Source organism: Labeo rohita, unplaced genomic scaffold (genome assembly GCF_022985175.1).
Source record: "Labeo rohita strain BAU-BD-2019 unplaced genomic scaffold, IGBB_LRoh.1.0 scaffold_49, whole genome shotgun sequence".
In the NCBI taxonomy this organism is placed as follows: Eukaryota; Metazoa; Chordata; class Actinopteri; order Cypriniformes; family Cyprinidae; genus Labeo; species Labeo rohita.
Genome location: NW_026129410.1, coordinates 417,602 through 439,339, shown reverse-complemented (window position 1 = coordinate 439,339; position 21,738 = coordinate 417,602). Strand labels below are relative to the sequence as shown.

The 21,738-nt window shown below is 40.9% G+C and overlaps 1 protein-coding gene across 1 annotated transcript in view; it reads right to left on the bottom strand.

The window, feature by feature from the left end:
* Window positions 1-14,153, bottom strand: part of LOC127160884 (NACHT, LRR and PYD domains-containing protein 12-like) — a 28,233-nt gene extending 14,080 nt beyond the window's left edge. Inside the window, exons 1-4 of the mRNA XM_051103527.1 lie at window positions 12,358-14,153; window positions 9,404-9,577; window positions 1,487-1,660; window positions 1,196-1,369 (exon numbers count right to left, since the gene is read on the bottom strand). Of these exons, the coding sequence (XP_050959484.1) occupies window positions 1,196-1,369; window positions 1,487-1,660; window positions 9,404-9,577; window positions 12,358-14,138 (2,303 nt within the window). The 5' untranslated portion in view covers window positions 14,139-14,153. The remainder of the gene's footprint in view (window positions 1-1,195; window positions 1,370-1,486; window positions 1,661-9,403; window positions 9,578-12,357) is intronic.
* Window positions 14,154-21,738: the final 7,585 nt, after the last annotated feature.

Genomic DNA, 21,738 nt, shown 5'->3' with positions numbered 1-21,738 from the left:
CAACTGATTCATTTACAATATTCTAAACCAGCTTACTTTTCTTTCAACACATTTAAAAACAATGTTCATTACAAAGACGCATTTTACTTTTCAAATCCATATTATGGTCACTCAAATTCACAGTGCTGGCAGAGATAAGTTTGCGTAAACTGAGTTGCTTTGAGAAATGAGTTTCTCAATATCCATGTGTTAATACAGTAAACATGCAGCACATCAGACTGCATATTTCTTTCACTACAATGCAAACTTTGCATTTTGATTATCACACTAAGCCATATTACATTCTCAAAATCATGCATTGTTAGAGTTTTTAAAAGAGTTACAGGCCAACTGGCAACACCATTTTATATACAGGGGTTGGACAATGAAACTGAAACACTGGCCAATATAGTGTTGGAGGTTTCATGGCTATATTTATGCAGCCTGGTGGCCAGTCTTTACTGATCGCACATTCCACCAATAAGAGCAGAGTGTGAAGGTTGACTTTGTGCACCCAATAGCTCAAACATTGTACCCTGAAGGTGGTGCCGTGTATTAGGATGATAATGCACCAATACACACAGCAAGACTGGTGACAAGAGTGATTTGATGAACATGAAAGTAAAGTTAAACATCTCCCATGGCCTGCACAGTCACCAGATCTGAATATTATTGAGCCACTTTGGGGTGTTTTGGAGGAGCGAGTCGAAATGTTTTCATACACCAACATCACATAGTGACCTGGCCACTGTTCTGCGAAAGGAATGGCTCAAAATCCCTCTGGCTACTGTGCAGGACTTGTATTTTTCATTCCCAAGATGAAATAATGCTGTATTGGCTGCAAAAGGAGGCCAAACGGCATACTAATTGTGGTCTAAACCCAGGTGTTTCAGTTTCACTGTCCAACCCCTGTACTTCATGTTAATTTTGGACACTGTCTGAGATGTTAAGAATGCATGAAATCAAAATTAAAATTGCAAAATATTTTTAAATATTTAACAAAAATTTCAGATTTAGTCCACTTTTCAGATTAATTTAGTTGCCACTTTTCAAGGAGAAAAATACAGACATCTATACAAACATAAAGAATAAAATGCCTGCAAATGTTGTTTCTGTCTTATGTTCCATTGAGAGCGAATACTACTTTTGGTGACAAAATTTAAAGGACATTTACTGTGACAGAATTTTGTTAAATATTTTAAGAAAAAATATTTACCTCAGTATTTCCAACTGACAGTTTGGACTCTTCAGTCCATCAGAAAGAAGCTTCATTCCTGAATCCTTCAGGTCATTGTTACTCAGATCCAGCTCTCTCAGGAAAGAGTTTTGGGATTGTAAAACTGATGAAAAACTCTCACAAGACTGAACAGTGAGAAAACATATGGAAAATCTAAAAAAGAAAGCCATTGCATACAAAAAAAATCTTAAATTGTAGTAATTACGTTAATAATAATAATAATAATAATAATAATAATAATAATAGATATGAAAGCATTTGAAATCAAACCTCAGTATCTTCAGCTTACAGTTTTGACTCTTCAGTCCATCAGAAAGTAATATCACTCCAGAATCTTGCAGGTCATTGTTACTAAAGTCCAGCTCTCTCAGGACATTGTTAGAAGATTGTAGAGCTGATGACAGACTATCACAAGACTGAGCAGTGAGATTACACCCATAAAATCTGCACAGAGGAAAAAAAAAACAAAAATAGTGACATTTTGTGCTTATCAGCTAGGATTTATACTCTGAAGAGCATGCTAGAGGCAGGAAGTTATTCTATTTAAGCCTGAGAAACAGTGTTAATTTTTGTGGTGATTATACTGAACGTATGGCAGAAAATTTGACATACAGTCGTTTCTATGTCAAACTTGGAAGTTATCAATATGGACGTGAGTGGTGGCTAAGATCAAATCTCACATCAGGTCTCAGCTCATGTTGAGTTAGCTGAACCAGTACTGCAGCACAGTAAATCTGGCAGAGAATTGTATAATTACAGCAATTACAGCATTTTATATAGATTACTTTCCTGACCGACAACTCAAAGTTGATCATTAACCAGCAAGATCAGGATGTCTTTATTTCCTGGGCTTTAGCTTTATATGCGCAAACAGCAGCATTAACAGACAGACCACGAGGATTCACACATTGTCACATCACACACGTGCAGCACTTCTGTGAACTGTGAACAGGACGACAGAACTGCACAAAATATTTTTATTCTAAATCAGTGGTTCTCAAAGTGCGGTACAAGTAACACTAGTTGTCATCAGGCTCCCTCTAATGGTACGCAGAGGAATCACTAAATTAAATACAAATGAATGTTAAAACACATTAAAAAATAAAAATTTTACACAAATAGAGATTAAATTAAAATGTATTGTATTTCTTTTTTACATTTACATGTACAGAACAATTTTTATTTCACTTTTAGGTACAACACATTTTAATTTAATTATTATTTACCTGTTTGTAAACAAATTAGGAATATTAGGAATAACACTGCCTCGCTTTTGAACTGTGCAGAGCTGTAGCTGAATAGTCTTGTCACGAATCTGGTCGGTGTCCTGTTCTCCGCTCACCACCAGATGTCACTCTCACCTCACTTACACACTCTGACTGTTGCACTACACCCCAGACTACATTCCCCATCAGCCATTGCTCTTCTCCCGCGTCCAATCAGAGACAGTATAAAAGCCCCGGTCCTCCCACTTGCAAACCACGGATTGTTAGATTGTATTGTTGTGTTGTTAGCGTTCCCTAGTTTCCCGAGTTCCTAGTCTCCTCGTTCCCGTGTTTGACTTCTCGCCTGGACTATCGTTTACTCTCCCTGGATTATCTGTATTGCTCCCGTTCGCTCCTGTTCGACCCCACGCCTGACTCACGGACTTCTATTGTGCATCGCCCTAATTTACCTGCTTGCTGTTGTCTCGACCCTGCCTGCTCTACTATGTATCTGTCTCGTCCAAACAATAAAAGCTCGCAAATGGATCCGCTCGCCTCTCGTCTCCTTCACGTCGTAACAGAACAATCCGTCACCACAGGATCCAGCAGCTTCACCCCCGGACAATCTTCCGATATGGACACCGACAGAACCCTATACAGAATCAAACAAGGACAGCGTACACTCGATCAACACATCCGTGAGTTTCTAGCCATAGCCAATTATTCCACCCTCCCGGACTGCAGTATTATGGAGATTTATTGCGACTGCATTAATGAGCCTCTAAAGGCCAAACTCAGACGCGAGGGTCCGCGCTCATCTCTGGGCGCCTTCTTGAACTTTGCGTTATTGTGTGTGGGCTTGCCGTGTACTGTGGGGGTCGCGAAGGGAGAACGCGACAACGCGGACACGGCAGCTCCGCACCCCGCTCGCAGATTGGTGGTTACGCCGGATCACGACGCCAAAACCAAGTTTTCCGCCTGGATCGCTCGCGAGATGGCGGCCGTGTCGGAGCGTGCCCAAGCTACGATAGCGTCAGCTGAGCCTGTGCACAAGATGGCGGCCGCGCCGATGCGCGCAAGCAAGATGGCGGCGACAGTGGAGCCCGTTCACAAAATGGCGGCGACTGCAGTGCCCGTTCACAAGATGGCGGCAGCGCCGGCACACGCTCACAAAATGGCGGCGACTGCGGTGCCCGTTTGCAAGATGGCGGTGAAAACAGAGCTTCGTCACGTCACAGCTGCCATATCAGAGCCATATAAGGTTGCAGCTGCGTTTCCTGAGTCAAGTCAAGTTTCCAAGTCAAGTCAAGTTGCAGCTGTGTTTCCTGAGTCAAGTCCAGTTTCCGAGTCCAGTCAAGTTGCAGCTGCATTTCCTGAGTCAAGTCAAGTTTCCAAGTCAAGTCAAGTTACGGCTGCTGTTCCAGTGTCAAGTCAAGTTAGAGCTATCGCTCCTATCTCAAGTCAAGGAACAGCCATCTTTCCTAAGCCAAGCACTGTTAAGATGGCTGCCACGCCAGAGCCACTGCACAAGATGGCCGCTGTCTCCAAGCCACTCCACAAGATGGCCGCCATTCCTGAACCTGTGGTCAGCACCCGGACGCCACCTGTGGTCATGATGGCCCACGTGCTGGACACACCCCTAATGACAGTATGGGCAGCTAAAGTGGTGCTCCTTCATGTCGCGGCGGCTACCCCTGAGTCAAGTCAAGACACAGCTGCCGTTCTCCACGAATCAAGCCCGGTCACAGCTGTTGTTCCTGAGTCAAGCCATGTTGTTCCTGAGTCAAGTCACGTTACAGCTGTTGTTCCTGAGCCAAGCCATGTTGTTCATGAGTCAGGTCCCATTACAGCGGATCTCCATGAGCCAAGCCAGGTTACCGCAGACCCTCATGAGCCAAGTCAAGCTGCTGCTGTTATTTCAGAGCCAGGTCAAGCTTCAGCCGCTGCTCCAGAGTCAAGTCAGGCTACGGCTGTAGCCTCCAGGTCCAGTCAAGCTTCCAGTTCCAGTCAAGCTTCCAGGTCCAGTCAAGCTTCCAAGTCCAGTCAAGCTTCCAAGTCCAGTCAAGCTTCCAAGTCCAGCAACGTCAGGGCTGTCGTTCCTGCGCCAAGCAACGTCAGGACTGTCGTACCTGCGTCGAGCAACGTCAAGGCGGTTGTTCCTGAGTTAAACCGATTTAAAGCTGCGGCCGCTCCTGATTCAAGTAATGTCAAAACTGCTGCTACTGAGCTGAGTATGGTCAAGACTGAGGTTCTTGTGTCAAGCAAGGTCAGAACGGATCTACACGAGCCAAGTCAAGTCACAGTAGATCTCCATGAGCCTAGTCAGGTCACAGTTGATTTTCACAAGCCAAGTCAGGCCTCAGCCAGTCACCACGAACCAGGTCAAGTCACTGTTGATCCTCATAGGCCAAGTCAAATCGCCGCTGATCTCCAAGAGTCAAGTCAGTTCACTACTGAGCTTCACGAATCAAGTCAATTCACGGCCAATCTCCACGAACTAAGTCAAACCACAGCTGATCTTCATGAGCCAAAGGAAGTTATTACTGCTGTTCCAGAGCCAAGTCACGTCTCGTCTGACCTTCCAGAACCCCGACACGTCTCGTCTATCTGTCCAGAGCCTCACCATGTCCCGCCTGATGGCCCAGAGTCAAGTCACGTCTCGTCTGAGCGCCCAGAGCTTTGTCACATCATGTCTGCCAGTGTGATGGCAACCGCCATCCTCAGCATCTGGGCCGCAAGCTACGCTCCAGAGATCTTGACGACGACTCCAGAAGTCCTGCCTGTCATCAAGTCTGTGCCAGAGGTCTCGTCTGACCTCCCTGAGCCTTGTCACGTCATGTCTGCTAGCGTGCTGGCGATCGCCATTCTCAGTGTGTGGGCTGCACACTCGGCTCCAGAGGTCACATCTGTTCGCCAGCCAACTCCTGCGGTCCCGTCTGATCTCAAGCCTGCTCCAGAGCTCCCGTCTGATCTCAAGTCTGCTCCAGAGGTCCCGCCTGACCACGAGACAGACCCAGAGGCCTCACCAGTCGGAGAAGCCGCGCCAATGCCTCCTGAGGTGTCAGCTTCGGCTGTAGATCCTCCTAGGGAGGCGGCGTTCTGCCTCAAACTCTCTGCTTCTCCCCTTATTCTGTCTGCCTCCTCTGTCTCTACTGTTCCTAGGTCCCAGGCCGTAACGCAGTTTTCTGCTCCAGAGGTCCCGCCTGGTCTCAAGTCTGCTCCAGAGGCCCCGTCTGGCCTCAAGTCTGCTCCAGAGGTCCCGTCTGGTCTCAAGTCTGCTCCAGAGGTCCCGTCTGGTCACAAATCTGCTCCAGAGGTCCCGTTTGGTCTCACATCTGCTCCAGAGGTCCCGTCTGGTCTCAAGTCTGCTCCAGAGGCCTTCCCCATCAGAGAAGCTGCGCCAATGCCTCCAGAGGTGTCAGCGTTGACTGTAAAACCTCCTATGGAGGCGGCGTTATCCTGTGGTCTCTCTGCTTCTCTCCCTGTTCTCTCTGCCTTCTCTGTCCCTGTTCTCCCCAGGTCCCAGTCCGTTATACGGGTTCCTTTTCAGCCCTGGAGGGCCTCGGCGCCTCCTGCTCTGCTTCCGGTTCCGTCCTGGAAGTTCCCGGTGCCTCCTGCTCAGCCCTGGAGGGCTCCTGCCCCTCCTGCTCTTCTGTTTGTCTCCTCTATCCCTGCTCTCCCCAGGTCCCAGACCATGACGCAGGTTCCTGTTCCGCCCCCGGAGGCCTGCTCCACCTCCTGTTCTGCCCTGGAGGGCTCCTAGGCCTCCTGCTCCGCCCCGGAGAGCTGCTCCGCCTCCTGCTCCACCCTGGAGGGCTCTCGAGTCTCCTGCTCCACCTCTGGCTCCACTCTGGAGGGCCCTTGCCCAGCCGGTTTTGCCTCAGTTCCCTGGCCCCCCCACCGCTCCCCTGGACTGTTTTTTCTGTTGTTTCTGTTGGAGCGTCTGGAAGCCGCTCCTTGGGGGGGGGGGCTATGTCACGAATCTGGTCGGTGTCCTGTTCTCCGCTCACCACCAGATGTCACTCTCACCTCACTTACACACTCTGACTGTTGCACTACACCCCAGACTACATTCCCCATCAGCCATTGCTCTTCTCCCGCGTCCAATCAGAGACAGTATAAAAGCCCCGGTCCTCCCACTTGCAAACCACGGATTGTTAGATTGTATTGTTGTGTTGTTAGCGTTCCCTAGTTTCCCGAGTTCCTAGTCTCCTCGTTCCCGTGTTTGACTTCTCGCCTGGACTATCGTTTACTCTCCCTGGATTATCTGTATTGCTCCCGTTCGCTCCTGTTCGACCCCACGCCTGACTCACGGACTTCTATTGTGCATCGCCCTAATTTACCTGCTTGCTGTTGTCTCGACCCTGCCTGCTCTACTATGTATCTGTCTCGTCCAAACAATAAAAGCTCGCAAATGGATCCGCTCGCCTCTCGTCTCCTTCACATCGTAACAAGTCTACTACACTGCTGTATTTTAATGTTGGTCATTATAGTGGTGTATTTTCTGAGGTGGCACTTTATAAAGTTTGAGAACCACTGTTCTAAATAATTAACATATTAACCAAAAAAACTGTGACAAGTATAGGCTACGTTAGTTTTTGTGACACTCAATGCATTTTATTAATTTTCTTTATTTTATTAAATTTAACTGATCACGCATGCGAGTCACACACACACTACATATCAGTTCTAGTACTGGGAACTTTACATTTTGTCAACCAAACAAAAAAGTTACACTTCTAAAAGGTCAAAAATCAGCGTGCAGCTCCCAAACAAACATATTTTCACATGCGAAGGATGATGTTTTACACAGATATTGGAACACAAGTGAAGTACAAGTTTACATAATGAATAATGGTTTAGCAACTAAATGTTACGTGGCAAAAGTGGAAACATCTGGATGCTGTCAAATGAGAGAGGCTCATGAGGTGTTTTACTTTTGTTTTAAATCAGTAGCACACATTTAAATTACAGATGCATTTATGTCACACTTCACACTTCTCTAGTACGATTCATCTGTGTGTGAAGACGCTGCAGGCAGCGACACAGTGCAAATCCATGAATAAATGTTTCTAAGTGAAGTAAACTTTAGAGCTGACCAGTTCGAGTTCTATAAGCAAGATTAACAGGTCAAAGACTACAACCGCTCTACTTAAAGTTCTTGTGTTGGCAGAACGGCGCTTCAGCATGTTGGTCTCCTTTGTCGAGTGGGAACACACACATTAGGCTGCACTACCGCCATTTGTGTTACTGCGGCCATCACCCGTGTGCGCCTCAGCACGTAAAAGAGCAGTTGCATTCACGTTACCTGGCACCAGGTGATGGTCACGATCGTTGCCTCATGTGTCTGGGCATTAAGCATGCTGAGGCGGCTTTCATGAATGACCCATGCTCTCATTGTGGGAGTATGGCCATCACAGAGTTGCGGACCAGACTCTGTTTCCTGCAGTGGGGCAAGGTGCTAGTTCTTCAACCCCTTCCGGTTGGACGACTGGTATTACGACTACGGCTTATGCTAGTTCTCAGGGCCTTTTTTCCTGGAGGCACATGATGAGCTTACTTGGACATGGACGGCACCTTTCACTGCTAGGAACCGCTCCAGCAGCACAGGGCTAAGGCACTGAAGGACCTGCACCAGGGTGATCATGACCCAGGAGTTCTTAGAGAACATTACATTGCCACAGACCTCGCGTGGTATCTGGCTCATGCAGTGTCCACACAGTGAGCCTTCTCACACAGACACTGTGCAAGGTCAGGGAGGACAAGGAACAGATCCTTCTTGTGGGGCCCTACTGGCCCACTCTAACCTGGTTCCCAGAACTCATGCTCCTTGCAACAGCCCCTCCTTGGCAGATTCCTCTGAGGAAGGATCTACATCTACATTTACATCAGGGCCAATTTGAGCCTTTGCAATCAGTTGTGCTGAATTTCCTATTAATGAAAACTCTGCTCCTGCTTGCATTGGCCTCCATCAAAAGGGTAGGGGACCTGCACACATTTTTGGTTGACAAACCGTGCCTAGAGTTCTGGCCGGCTGACTCCCAGGTAACCCTGAGGCAGCTTTCATTGTATCTAATTTTTGTTTGATGCAAGGATGTTTTCACACTGTATATGATCTAAAACAATACTTTTTAAAGGGCACCTATTATGCCACTTTTTACAAGATGTAATATTAATCTTATGGCTCTCTTAAATGTGCCTGTGAAGTTCCAAATCCAAATACAAAACAGTATCACAATGTGTTAAAAAATGCTGTTTCAGGGGTGTGTTCCCTTACATAAAAAAATGAGTTGCAACTCCAGAAGGGGGCAGAACCTAGACGTCTCTGTTTTGTGTATGGCAATAAACAGTGAGGAGAAGCAACATGAACAAGCGTGAGGTATTTTTACTCTACTTAAATGGAACAAATGCATGATTCTTACCAAGAGTTGCTGAACAATGAATCAATGGACGCAATCTGCAGAATCGGAATTGGAGTTTATATAAGTCAAACGATATCTAACCCTACTACTGATGGTGCTGTTTTTTTTTTTCCTTGACTCAATATAAATTCAAAGGCTCAAAGTGCCGTTAGAATTTTTCTGCTAAAATGAGCATTTTTCTCAGGCTCTGTTTATGTTAAGTTATTTCACTTTACCAGCGATGAAAAGAACCTATTCATTGTATTAAAGTGAAATTACTGAACCTACACATAGAAGCCTCAGAAAAATGCTCATTTTTAAAGAAAATTTCACTTTTTTCATTTAATTTTTATTTCTTAATCTTTAAATTTCAGCTTTTCCAGGATGCCTGGAAACCCTGATTTTTGTACTGATGATTTTTTTCTCATCTAGTGTTACTGAGCAGGCACTGCTCATATCCACTGAGGAAACGCCACTGATACATTCATACTACCGTTTCTGCTAGCCATAGTTATGAAACAGGTAATCATGAGCATATTTTAACATAGTAAATGAGTGAATCTAAAAGGTGAAAGTCAAACCTCAGTATTTCCAGCTGACAGTTCTGACTCTTTAGTGCATTCGAAAGCAGCTTTACTCCAGAATCCTTCAGGTCATTTACACTCAAATTCAGCTCCCTTAGATTGGAGTGTGATGATTGTAAAGCAGAACACACAGTTTCACAGTGCTGATCAGAGAGATGACATCCAGCAAGTCTATAACAAAGAATGACATGCAATGAGGAAGAGATGGATGGGTAAAGTCAAAATGTTTTCTGTATTCTGTGCATGACAATTAAAACATGCCTTTTATTTATCACATATCTAATATTCTGTGACATGAAGTTCTCTGAATACAGATCATGATGGATTGCAGTGGCCATCTGTAAACCCTAATGTAAACACATTAGTAAGAGATCCTAAATATTTCTAAATATCCCTAAATAATTTTTAAATTAACACTGCTTTGTGTTTATATGGGAATCACCGGCAGAGTGATTCCCAGAGTGTTGATTATTTAAGTTATGTTTAATGTTGAAGTTTTGTTGAGAGTTTGTTGTTTTGAAGTCCCCACTATTGTGATATTAGTTTGGCACTTAACCCATGACTTTTATTAAATTAATGATCTTTCACCATTTGCAATTTAGCATTTACTAAGTTCATTAATAGCATTTGTGCATTGACAGCATAAGACATTGATGAAGAAGCAGACCAAATGAAGCCTTTTGTTTGCGATATTCAAGAAATCGTTGATGTCTAGTGAGGTTGAGGCATAAAAGGGAATAAAAATGTTCTATTAAAGGAAACCCAGTTTTTATGGATTTACACTGTAACAGGATGAACAGAGATTGTCCCCTCAATGATGCAATTATATTTGTTTGTGCAAGAATTCTTCATTGAGAGACACAAACCTCGACTAAGGAGACCATCAATAAAACTTTCAGATTAACAGATCAATTTTGAACATCACAAACAGCAAAAATGAGAGCAGAAAACAGTAAGACGTGGGACCATAGCAGTGGTCCATAGCTTTAAAAACACAACTTCTTTACTACTGCAGAAAGAAATCTTGGATGACAGGGGGGTGAGTATATTATCTGTAAATTGTTGTTCTGGAAGTGGACTTCTGCTTTAAAATGGTGCTGTTGTTACAGCTCACTGTCTGGATGGATGCAGGGGTGCTTTTCCTTAAGTCAAGTCAAGTCTGGAGTCATTTCATGTCAATTCTGAAGTCAAGTCTGAAGTCTATAAAAGTGCGTCTCAAGTCCGAGTCACTAACTCGAGTGCCCATCTCGGAAACAGATTCTAAGAAAAGCATGCAATACTGCTTTTCTTCTTCTGTTCAAAACCATTTGCATAATTACTGCATATCGCCGTCTAATTGGTGGTTGTGCAATCATTTTTACTCGTTTAATCTTTAATCCTTGATAATAAGAATTGTTTGATGATAATATAATGTCATATCAGATATGTATTTTTATTATAGAACTTAGTAGTGTCAGTTGATTAAAAAAACGAATTAATCACACATTTTACCTGAAATTAATTCCATCTGACATTATTATACATTTATTGTGCAATATTTGTTTAATGCCATTTTTGTATGACTGAAGGCAAGTATAACTGATACCAACTGATGTCTAGCAATTTATATTCTTATTATTTAACCACTGACTATAGCCTTTCAACATTAGAGTATAATTGAGAGCTATCACTTTAACATTTTAAAAAATAACAACTTTTAAGTGAACTTAAAACAATCTTCACCTAAACCTCATGATAATAAATGTCATGTAGCTACCTATGCCTTTCAGCAAGAAAATATAGTAAATATAGAAAATATACTTTATATTTAATAAAGTTATCAAACACTAAATTCTAAATTTAATAAAGACAAATCTTAAAATTACAGAAGTTACTGATTTCCTCTTTTTTAATTTTGTTCTTTGATTAACAGACATCACAGCAGCTGGTTATTATGATATTTTGGCTGCTGTTACTTTAAAAGACTTAACTGACAACATAACTACAACATTGGATACTTGTACAGGGTGGGCCATTTATATGGATACATCACACATCAAACTTATTGGGAATTTCACAAGAAAAACAATGGTGTGCTTGGTTTTAATGTAACTTTATTCTTTCATGAGTTATTTACAAGTTTCTGACCACTTATAGTGTGCCACAAACAGGACGTTAATATCACCTACCATTCCCATTTTATTAAGGTGTATCCATATAAATGGCCCACCCTGTAGTTTCATTTGGGTTTGAATATGATACAGCACTTCAATAAAGCCTAATACAGCGCACTCCAGGCGCAAGCACATTTGTGCATGCATGTGAAGAGCATACACTACGAGCACAGTATAACAGCTGACAGGACAGGAAGATTTGTTTTTTACTGACATATGGCCTGACAACATTTCATCTGACGGCAGAACACTGGGGTCATTCTATAATAACAGTTTTCCTGATTCTAGTTTCCCGTACAAAACTAGAATCGAGTGTCTGTGCGACAGTCTAGTGACTGAAAGCTGTCATAATGTATCTGTGCACATTTTCTGTTTAACCAAACTGAAAGCTGATTTGACGCATGATAGAAGCTGTTTTAGCGCGCTTCTGTGTGACAGAACTGAAGCTCACTAAGCACATATCTGTGCAACAGACTAAGGCAAGTGTAAGTATGGATGAACTTCTGTATCTTATTTTAATGTAGTGGGAGGAGTTACAATCAGCTGAGCGTCTGCTGATGCTGTCTGTGGTTTTGTGGTCTACCTCAACTACGCTTGAGCTCCATTTGTCTCTCAAACTAAATTTGTTTGAAGAAAATGTATTTTAACATTAAATGATGCATTATGAATGTGTTTTTATTCTATCTGCTATAAATTACTTTTATATGAATAAAACTAAGGTTATGATATGATAGATTACTTTGAGTCTCAACTACAGACTAATTTGTTTCTTCTGTAATGACATGAATGAATACTCACAGAACTTTTCTGCAGTTAATCACAGCTGGTATCAGCCTTTCTCTTCCCTCATTTAATGTGTTGTATTTCAGGAGATTCAGCTCATCCAGCACCTCCTTTGACATCTGAATCATGTAGGCAATTGTGGAGCAGTGAGATGTTGAGAGATTCTCCTTTGAGTGTTTGTCTGATTTCACAAGCTCCTGAATCTCTCTGGAAAGAGACTGATCTTTCACTTCCAGCAAGCAGAGGAGCAGATTGATGGATCTGTCAGCTGAGAGCATCAAGTTATAGTCAGTATTCTTGATCTTGTCTTTAATGTACTGTGTGGTTTGTTTGATGCTCTCTGAGCTGTTCTCAGTGTGTTTCAGTATATCAAGTAAGACTCTCTGATTGGACTCCAGTGAGATGCCCAGCAGGAACCGCAGGAACAGATCCAGATGTCCATTCTCACAATCAAGAGTTTTATCAACTGCTGATTTTAGCAACTCATACAAGTTGTTTTTCTCAGATTTGCACTTCTCATATTTGTCATCCAGAAAAAAATGCACTGGCTCAATGTTCTTTGTTAAATGGCAGTAAAATACATAGAAAGCAGCAAGAAACTCCTGAAAGCTCAGATGAATGAAGCTGTAGACTTTCCTTTGATGAATCACAGACTCCTCCTTAAAGATCTCAGTGCAAATCCCAGAATACACTGATGCGCCAATGACGTCTATGCCGCTCTCACTCAGGTCCTCCTCATAGAACATCACATTGCCCTTCATCAGCTGTTTGAAAGCCACTTCAGCAAGTTTCACGATCACTTCTCTGTTGGACTGCAGGAGTTTCTCTGGATCTTTCTCTTCATATTTCTGATTTCTCATGTTGATCTGAATCAGCAGGAAGTGGATGTACATTTCAGTCAGAGTTTGAGGGATTTCTGCACTCAGATCTTCTTTCAAGAGCTTCTGAAGCACAGCGGATGAGATCCAACAGAAAATGGGTATGTGACACATGATGTGGAGGCTTCTTGCTCCTCTGATGTGTGAGATGATTCTTTTGGCTTGATGCTGGTCATTGATGTTCTTCCTGAAATATTCCTCCTTCTGAGGCTCATTGAATCCCTGAATTTCTGTCACACGGTTAATGTATTTGGAGGGGATCTGATTGGCTGCTGCTGGTCTGGAGGTGACCCAGATCAGAGCAGTGGGAAGCAGCTCTCCTTTCATAAGGTTTGACATCAACATACCCACTGATGAAATCTCAGTCACATCACAAATTTTCTGATCATCTGAAAACATCAGTGTGATTCTGTTTTCATCCAGTCCATCAAAGATGAACACAACTTTACACTTCTTATAAATCTTTGAATCCAGATTTTGAAGTTCAGGATGAAAGTCCAGCAGAAGTCCATGAAGACTGTACTGATGATCTTTAATTAAATTCAGCTCTCGAAATGGAAGTACAAATATGAAATCTACATGCTGATTGGCTTTTCCCTCGGCCCAGTCCAGAATGAACTTCTGCACAGAGACAGTTTTTCCAATTCCAGCAATGCCTTTAGTAAGAACAGTCTTGATTTCATCTTTCTCCACATATCCTGGTTCAGGTAATGGTTTAAAGATATCTTTGCAGTAGATTGGAGTGTCTTGTGAGCGTTTTGTTCTGGCTGTTTTCTCTATCTGTAAAACCTCATGTTCTTCATTCACCCCTTTACTCTCTCCCTCTATTATGTAGAGCTGTGTGTAGATCCTGTTTAGGAGAGTTTGAGTCTTGTGTAAGTTGATTCCCTGAAATAATTGCTCATATTTGTTCCTCATGCTGGTTTTGTGCTGGTCTTTGACTCTCTGTACTTTATCACCTGCTTTGTGGGAATCCTGAAGCCGTTCTCCAGTCTGATCATATCTATCCACACAGCAGAAACAAGAACAACAACACAATGAATTAATGAATGTTAAAGATGCTCTTGTAATATGAAAGATGTTAAATTCTCTGAAGCAGCTGATACAATAAACAGCTTTAATACAGACCAAGACTATTTTAATGCAGAAACTATTCCAAAACAGCTAGAACCAGCTTTACACTTAAAATGACCTTTAGTAAAATGTCTCTCCATGTTTGTTTCAACTGTCAAACATTGTAGTTAAAATAATGTTCCACAAATTGACCTCAAATCTGTATGTAATGAATAATGAATCCAGTAATGAATCCAGTGTCTTCATAGACACACAGCTGGATACTGGACATGATGCTGTCTGACTTACCCTTTGTCTGATAGTGAGAAAAACATAGTGAGTCAGTGGTTATTTCTCTTATTACTGATAATTATGTTTTAATCCTGTCTCCGCCACTGGTTATTGTCTCACCTGGGGTTAATGGTCACTGATCCAGTACTAAAGTTAATGGGTTCTGGTATGGATGCATTACTCCTCACAGACACACTGCTGGGCTCTGGAGATGCTGCTCTCTTGTTCTTGGTGTGACTATAAGAAAGAGAAACACATCAATAACTGATATCTCTTAATCACCCATGTTTATAATGCTTATAATCATGTCTCTTGTCTTTAATACATGGTATTGTCTCACCTGGGGTTAATGGTCACTGATCCAATACTAAAGTTAATGGGTTCTGGTATGGATGCATCACTCCTCATAGACACACAGCTAGGCTCTGGAGATGCTGCTCTCTTGTTCTTGGTGTCACTATAAGAAGCGAAGCATCAATAACTTATCTCTTAATCACCAGTGTTTATAATGCTTATAATGATGTCTCTTGTCTTTAGTACTTGGTATTGTCTCACCTGGGGTTAATGGTCACTGATCCAGTACTGAAGTTAATGGGTTCTGGTATGGATCCATCACTCCTCATAGACACACAGCTGGGTTCTGGAGATGCTGCTCTCTTCTTCTTGGTGTCACTGTAAGAAAGAGAAACACATCAATAACTGATATCTCTTAATAACCCATGTTCACAATGCTTATAATGATGTCTCTTGTCTTTAGTACTTGGTATTGTCTCACCTGGGGTTAATGGTCACTGATCCAGTACTAAAGTTAATGGGTTCTGGTATGGATGCTTCACTCCTCATAAACACACAGCTAGGCTCTAGAGATGCTGTTCTCTTGTTCTGATAGGGAACATTGTCCTCCTCCTCTCTCTCCTCATATAGATTCATTTTAGAGCCAGTCTTCTTCTGTTCCCTCAAATATGTTCTGTTCTGCATTTGGACATACAATGACATCACTGGAGTCACTATTTAGACCGGTTCAGAATTCAACTAAACATCTGGAATGCATTAAAGGGCTAATAAAGTATTTTACGGGCCATTCACAAAGCAATTGATTTTTGTGTCACAACAGGCAACAGTTTGCATAATTTATTAAAGTTTAATTCATTAAGTGAAATATTTTATGTCATGTCTTTGTTGAAGTTAAAATGTCAAGTTGCATGAATTAAAATTTGCATTGTAATAATTACATATTTCAATATAGTAACTCTATACAAAGTTTAACACTCTTTATACTGCAGATTATGACGTTGTTGTAAATGAAGGAAGAACTGAAGTATTTTCAGGTATGGCTGCAACCAGTTTATGTCATTAAACCAGAAGTTAAAATCACTAAATGTAAGCAATTAATTATAATTAATTACAATTATTTATAACAGTTGCCAGTAGTGTTGTTTTTGGCAGCAGTTTTAATTTTAGTTAAATTAAATTTAAATTTTTAATTTTTTTTTTTAGTTAAATTAAATTTTTTAGTTAAATTTAGTTAGTTCTAGTCTTTGTGTGAAGCTGTCATTTTAGTTTTTATTAGTTTTAGTCACGTTCATACTCTTTTTAGTCTAGTCAAGTTTTAGTCAACTAAAAGTCTGAGCATTTTAGTCTTATTTTAATCATAATGATCCATGACTATTTTCGTCTAGTTTTGATCGACGAAAACTGATGACATTTAGTCTAGTTTTACTCAATGAAAATTGTATTTTAGTCTCTTTTTAGTAATGCAGTTCTATTTAACCCAGTTAATATAGTATAAGTACCTAGTAGTATAGTCAAGAAACAAATATGTGCACGTGATTGATGTGTGTCAAACGCTGGAGTCTGCCATTGGACCGGCAAAGCAATTTCCCTGAAGCATTGGCTCTGATCTTTCATATACCCTATTAGGGCTTAAACGGATCGCAGTCGATCTGTGATACGTACGGACCAGGTCAAAACCCCACCGTTTGGAATGTGATTTCGCAGGTTAATTTGCCAATTTACACGTTCAAGCTATTTAAAATCACAAGAGGAAGAAACGAAACAGAACTCGATTCGTTACTTGCGCGCTGTTCTCGCATACACCGAAGCGTGCACAAACATAAAGACGTGTTTCAGACAGAGCGGCAAACCGAGTTGATTCCTCTTTCACCTCTCCCTGCGTTTAAGATGCATAAACACAGGGGTTTGCGGTTCGCAATATTGGAAGTATTTCTGTTTTAAACCATGAAGGCGAGCCAATGGATATCAAACTTATAATTATGCCGGTGAACGTCTTAATTTCAGTTTTAACTTTACAATTCACTATATAGAAAGTGAAAGTAAAAAATAACTGACAGAGTTTTCTAACGCTGCAATACGGCACATATTCTCTCAGACACGAATCTACTTCAACATGTGCTGATAACGGTATATAACTGTCTAATAGTCTTGAGAAAGTGACGTCGCCTGCGTCTGCGCAGTGCGACTTTATGCAGCCCACTTCAGAAATACTGCAAAATAATAATAACGCGACTAAACAAAACAAAATATCGTTATAACATTTCATTTCGTCTCGTTTTCGTTAACAAAAATGAAGAGACATTTTAGCATAGTTTTTATTTTGTAAACCACATTTTTATTCGTCAACGATATTGCATTATACATTTAATTGTAGTCATCGTCACACCACGTTTACGTTGCGTCTCGTCTCGTTTTCGTCACGTGATAAAAGTTCATTGACGACAATATTTAGTCATCATTTTCGTTGACGAAAGCAACGAATAGCAGAATTAAAATTACAATAACTTATCTGTTCATCCAGCGAACATTCAGTGTAATTTCACATCAACTCTAAGAAATTATATTTTTGTGGCTAAAAAAATAGCTTTCTTACAGAACAAATGCATTAGAGCATGTAGCAAGATCAAGTTTGATGGTGTTGGAATTGCAATCACATTCTTCTGGGCTTGAAGTGTGACAAACTTCAAAGATATTATTCTGACTATGTGGTAGTCAAGAGAGTTCTCTGCTGGGTGAAAAGTGAAGATATGGCTTTAGTCAAGGCCTTCCAGGCATGGCTGCACTGGCCCTGGGACCCACACAAGCAGGAACCAAAAGACCAGGATGAAGAACAGAAGAAGAGGATAAGAAAGGAAAGTCACTGATATAGTGGCCTTTTAACTTCTGGTGAGGTCACACCTCCAGGGGGTCACTGAGCCACTGGTAACTTAAAGTTCCAGAAGTAAAGATTATGACTCATTGTTTGGCTGGCATATTTGCATGATCAGAGTGGGAAGGCACTTTATGTCCCCTTATACTCTTATAACTAACATGTTATAAGGAGGTGGTATACACCAATGAATAGTGGACTAATCATTAATTTCATAAAGCATGTATAAAACAGTATTCAATGCAAAAGACAATATACAAAAACAGTAATAATACACACAATGTACTGGGGATATGCATGTTCATTCACAGAATGGTTTGCTTATAATTTAATGGGAAGTAGTCCTTTTTTTAAACTTACGTGTCTGTTTTAAGGTGAATTAAGCGAAAGTAAAACTCTGAATTAAACTGGGCTATAACAGATGTTATATCTGTCTGAATTGTCCTACACTGTAAAAAGCAACCTATAGAATCTACTCAATATAATGGGGTAAACTGATGTAACAATTTGCACTCAGTTTGTTTGGGTAGATTCTATCCTATATGTCTGAGTAAAGAAAACCTAAATTTACGAATCTACTCAATAAAATGAGGTAAATTGAAGTAACAATTTGCACTCCGTTTGTCCATATATTTGAGTAAAGAATACCTGAATTTAACAGCTATGACAAACTAAAAAAAAGTAGATAAAGTCTACACAGCAAAAAGCCCAGTGTTAAATGAACTCTCGCGGGAGTTTGAGTGTTAAAATGAACACTGAAGCAGTGTCAAAGCTAATGAGGTAATTAAGTGATTCATTGAGTGATGATTGAAAATTATTGAAGACACCAAAATGTCACCATTATAGTGGTCAGTGTTAGCATTAGTTGGGCTCTTGACCCGTAGCTTTTTAACATTAGCTTTTGTTCAACTGTTTAGTTAAACTAGCCAGACAAGCCAAAGAGCGAAAGTCATGCAGTGGTGATAATTCTGTTTTAAAATAAACTTAATTTGAGCCACTGAAATCATTTAGAGTTTTACATCCTTTATTTATTACAACTGCCTTGTGGTTTCACAGCAGCAAAAAAATGATAAAGCCTGAATTTTTTTTTAAATTTTGAATGGACTTTTTACAAGCTCCTCCGATCAAAAAAAAACTTTCAAAAGCTGTTCTTTTAGGCACACACAGACATCATGAATCAGCATATGAATCTCAGAAATGGTGACAAACAGCATATCCAGAAACAGATCAACTCTAAACATCACGGAAATCATCAGCTCATAATTTATTCATGCCACAATGCATGATGGGAAATATGGATGAGTTTTGATTGGCTACAACATACGTTTTTGTTGGTCACCATTGTTGTGATTCTCATGCTGATTGTTGATGTCTGTGTGTCTAAATCTAAAAAATGTTTATATTTTTTCTGGTCAAATAAATTTCAGAAACACCTGTCTGATTAAACCAACATAAACAAAATATAACTCACTTATTCTGATCACTACTTCATGACTTTGTCAAAGCATATTCAAAACCACAAAAGCTCATTTCTTCTGGTTTGTCTGACTGTTATAACTCAATTACAACACCCAAACAAAATCTAATATTAAGAAGTTACTGGTAAAGAGCTAAACTAATGCTAACACTCACCACTATAATGGCGACTTACAAAATTAGATTTTCTCCTTTTGGTGATTCTGCTTGTTAACATCAGGCGTCTTTAATAATGGTCAACGCTGATGATGATTCACTCAATGAATCACTTAATTACCTCATTAACTCTAACACTGCTTCAGTGTTCATTTTAATACTCTTGAGTATGGACTCAAACTCCCGGGAGAGTTCATTTAACACTGGGCTTTTTGCTGTGTAGACTTAACCTACTTTTTTTTTAGTTTGTCTTAGCTGTTAAATTCATGTATTCTTTACTCAGACATATAGGATAGAATCTACCCAAACAAACTGAGTGCAAATTGTTACATCAGTTTACCCCATTATATTGAGTAGATTCTATAGGTTGCTTTTTACAGTGTAGCTGCCATGGTAACCTGTGCCCTGGGGTGATGCTCACTGACATACTGGCAACCAGTCCAGTTGCTGCATGAGGGTCTGTTAGATTATTTGTTAAGTATAACAAATAATTGTGTATCTGATTTGTCCAGTTTTTACATTACCCTCTTTAAAAAATAAGCAGAAAAATCAGATACGCAATGCTTGAAGGCTGTGGTGGCTCTCTGGCTGTGGATGTTGACAGTTGGTGTGCCGTGGTAGGTTGTAGCAAAATGCAGTTCAATCTTGTTCAGCAGGTGTTGAAGTAGTGCCACCTGTTATCCTGAAGTGAATTGGTCTGCGGCAAAAGGTTGTTTGTAGGAAATGATTATGGAGATTTTTTAGAGTGAAGCTGTGGCTTTTGTTTTTGGGCACGTAGATTTATTGCTCCATCCCATGTTGTCTAGCTGCTCCTGGGCTGTTTAACAGTGTTGGGCAAGTTCCTCCGGAAAAGTAATTCAATTACTAATTGAAGAGTTCAGATGCAAAACCAGCTAAAAGCCATCTCGGTCAAAAATGAGATAATGATACGGAGTGAATGCTCTCGACGCATATTATACGTCCATCAAATACTTTTTCTTCAAACTCGCTAAAATCCCAGCCTCAGTCCAATCAGAAGTACTTACATAGAAACCTATACATCTGAGCCTGATAAAAATGCATTTTTTAAAGAATAACGTCAGATGGATTTAGCCATAACATCCCAATATAAACGCTCCAGATAAAATGTGTTATTAAAGCATCAACATTCACAAACCACAGTTAATTTTAAGTAAAAACAAAGGTTGCTGCTCGCATGGTTTGGCATGCCAGAAGGCAAGCAAAGAGTGCTCCGTTTAACTCAGTTTATTGCAATCTCAAAAAGCTCTGTTATAATATAATTTCAGCACTGCACAGGAACTCCAGCAGTCTGAGCAGTGAGTGGATGCTTAAACCTCTGATTGGCCATTGCATTCCAGAAATCAACATTGCTCAACGTATTTTGCGGGAGTCCCACTAATTGTTTATTCTCCTGCATCCTTCACATACATGAGTCCCTACCTGCCCAAACTCACCTGTCTGTCCTGGACTGCTCTCTGTTGCATCAGGTACCGTGGGAGTGCAGGTCTTTAATCCACTGGCATTGGACTCAACAGTAGAAGTTGATGCTTTGCTCTCTCAAAAAAAGTGCTTTCTCAAAAAGTTTTACCGCTGCCGTGCTGCCCTTTGAGGTGTTGTATATTGGATGTGAAGTTTTTTGTGGATGAAAAGTTTTATTTCCCCCTAATTGACAATGCACAATAATGTGCTTGTCTTTGAAAGAAATATACTCAAAATAATGATTGTATTTCCAGCTACAGAACATGTGCTTTTTTCTCTCCATGCTAAGTTTGTTTTAATTGGTAGTTTTCACCTCGCAGGAGCTTACCAGTCAAAGTAAAGTCTCACGTGGAGGACGTCTCATGTGCTAAACCCTTTTTACCATCTAGATGATAAAACACTATTCTGTCGGCAACAATGTAACACAGCAGTAACGAAAAGACACTGGGCTCGTAACTATAAATAACTATAAACTACTATTTTGAAAATGATAACGCATTAAATGACTCCGTTACTAAATAAATAATCTAATTACCGTAATGCGTTACTAAGTAGGGATGTGACAGGATGTTGCTCACTTGGAGGGGTCTGATGCTGTGTTGTGTCGGGCAAGGAGTCAGAAGTGTATCCTTCCCAGTATTCCTCAGTTGAGTTCTGTGTAAGGAGCTCTTTTGCTAGTGTCAGCAGCTCCTGTAACTCAGAAGTGGGCATTTCCTCCATACACAGACTTTGTTTGGTGCCTGTTTGAAGGAGAATGCTGTTGTGGACTTCAGTTGGACATCCCGAGGACGAGAATTCCTTCTTTCATGCACAGCAAAATCCCCAGTGTTAATTTAAAACTCTTGAGTGTGGACACATATAAACACTGAAGCAGTGTTAAAGTTAACACTGAAGCAGTGT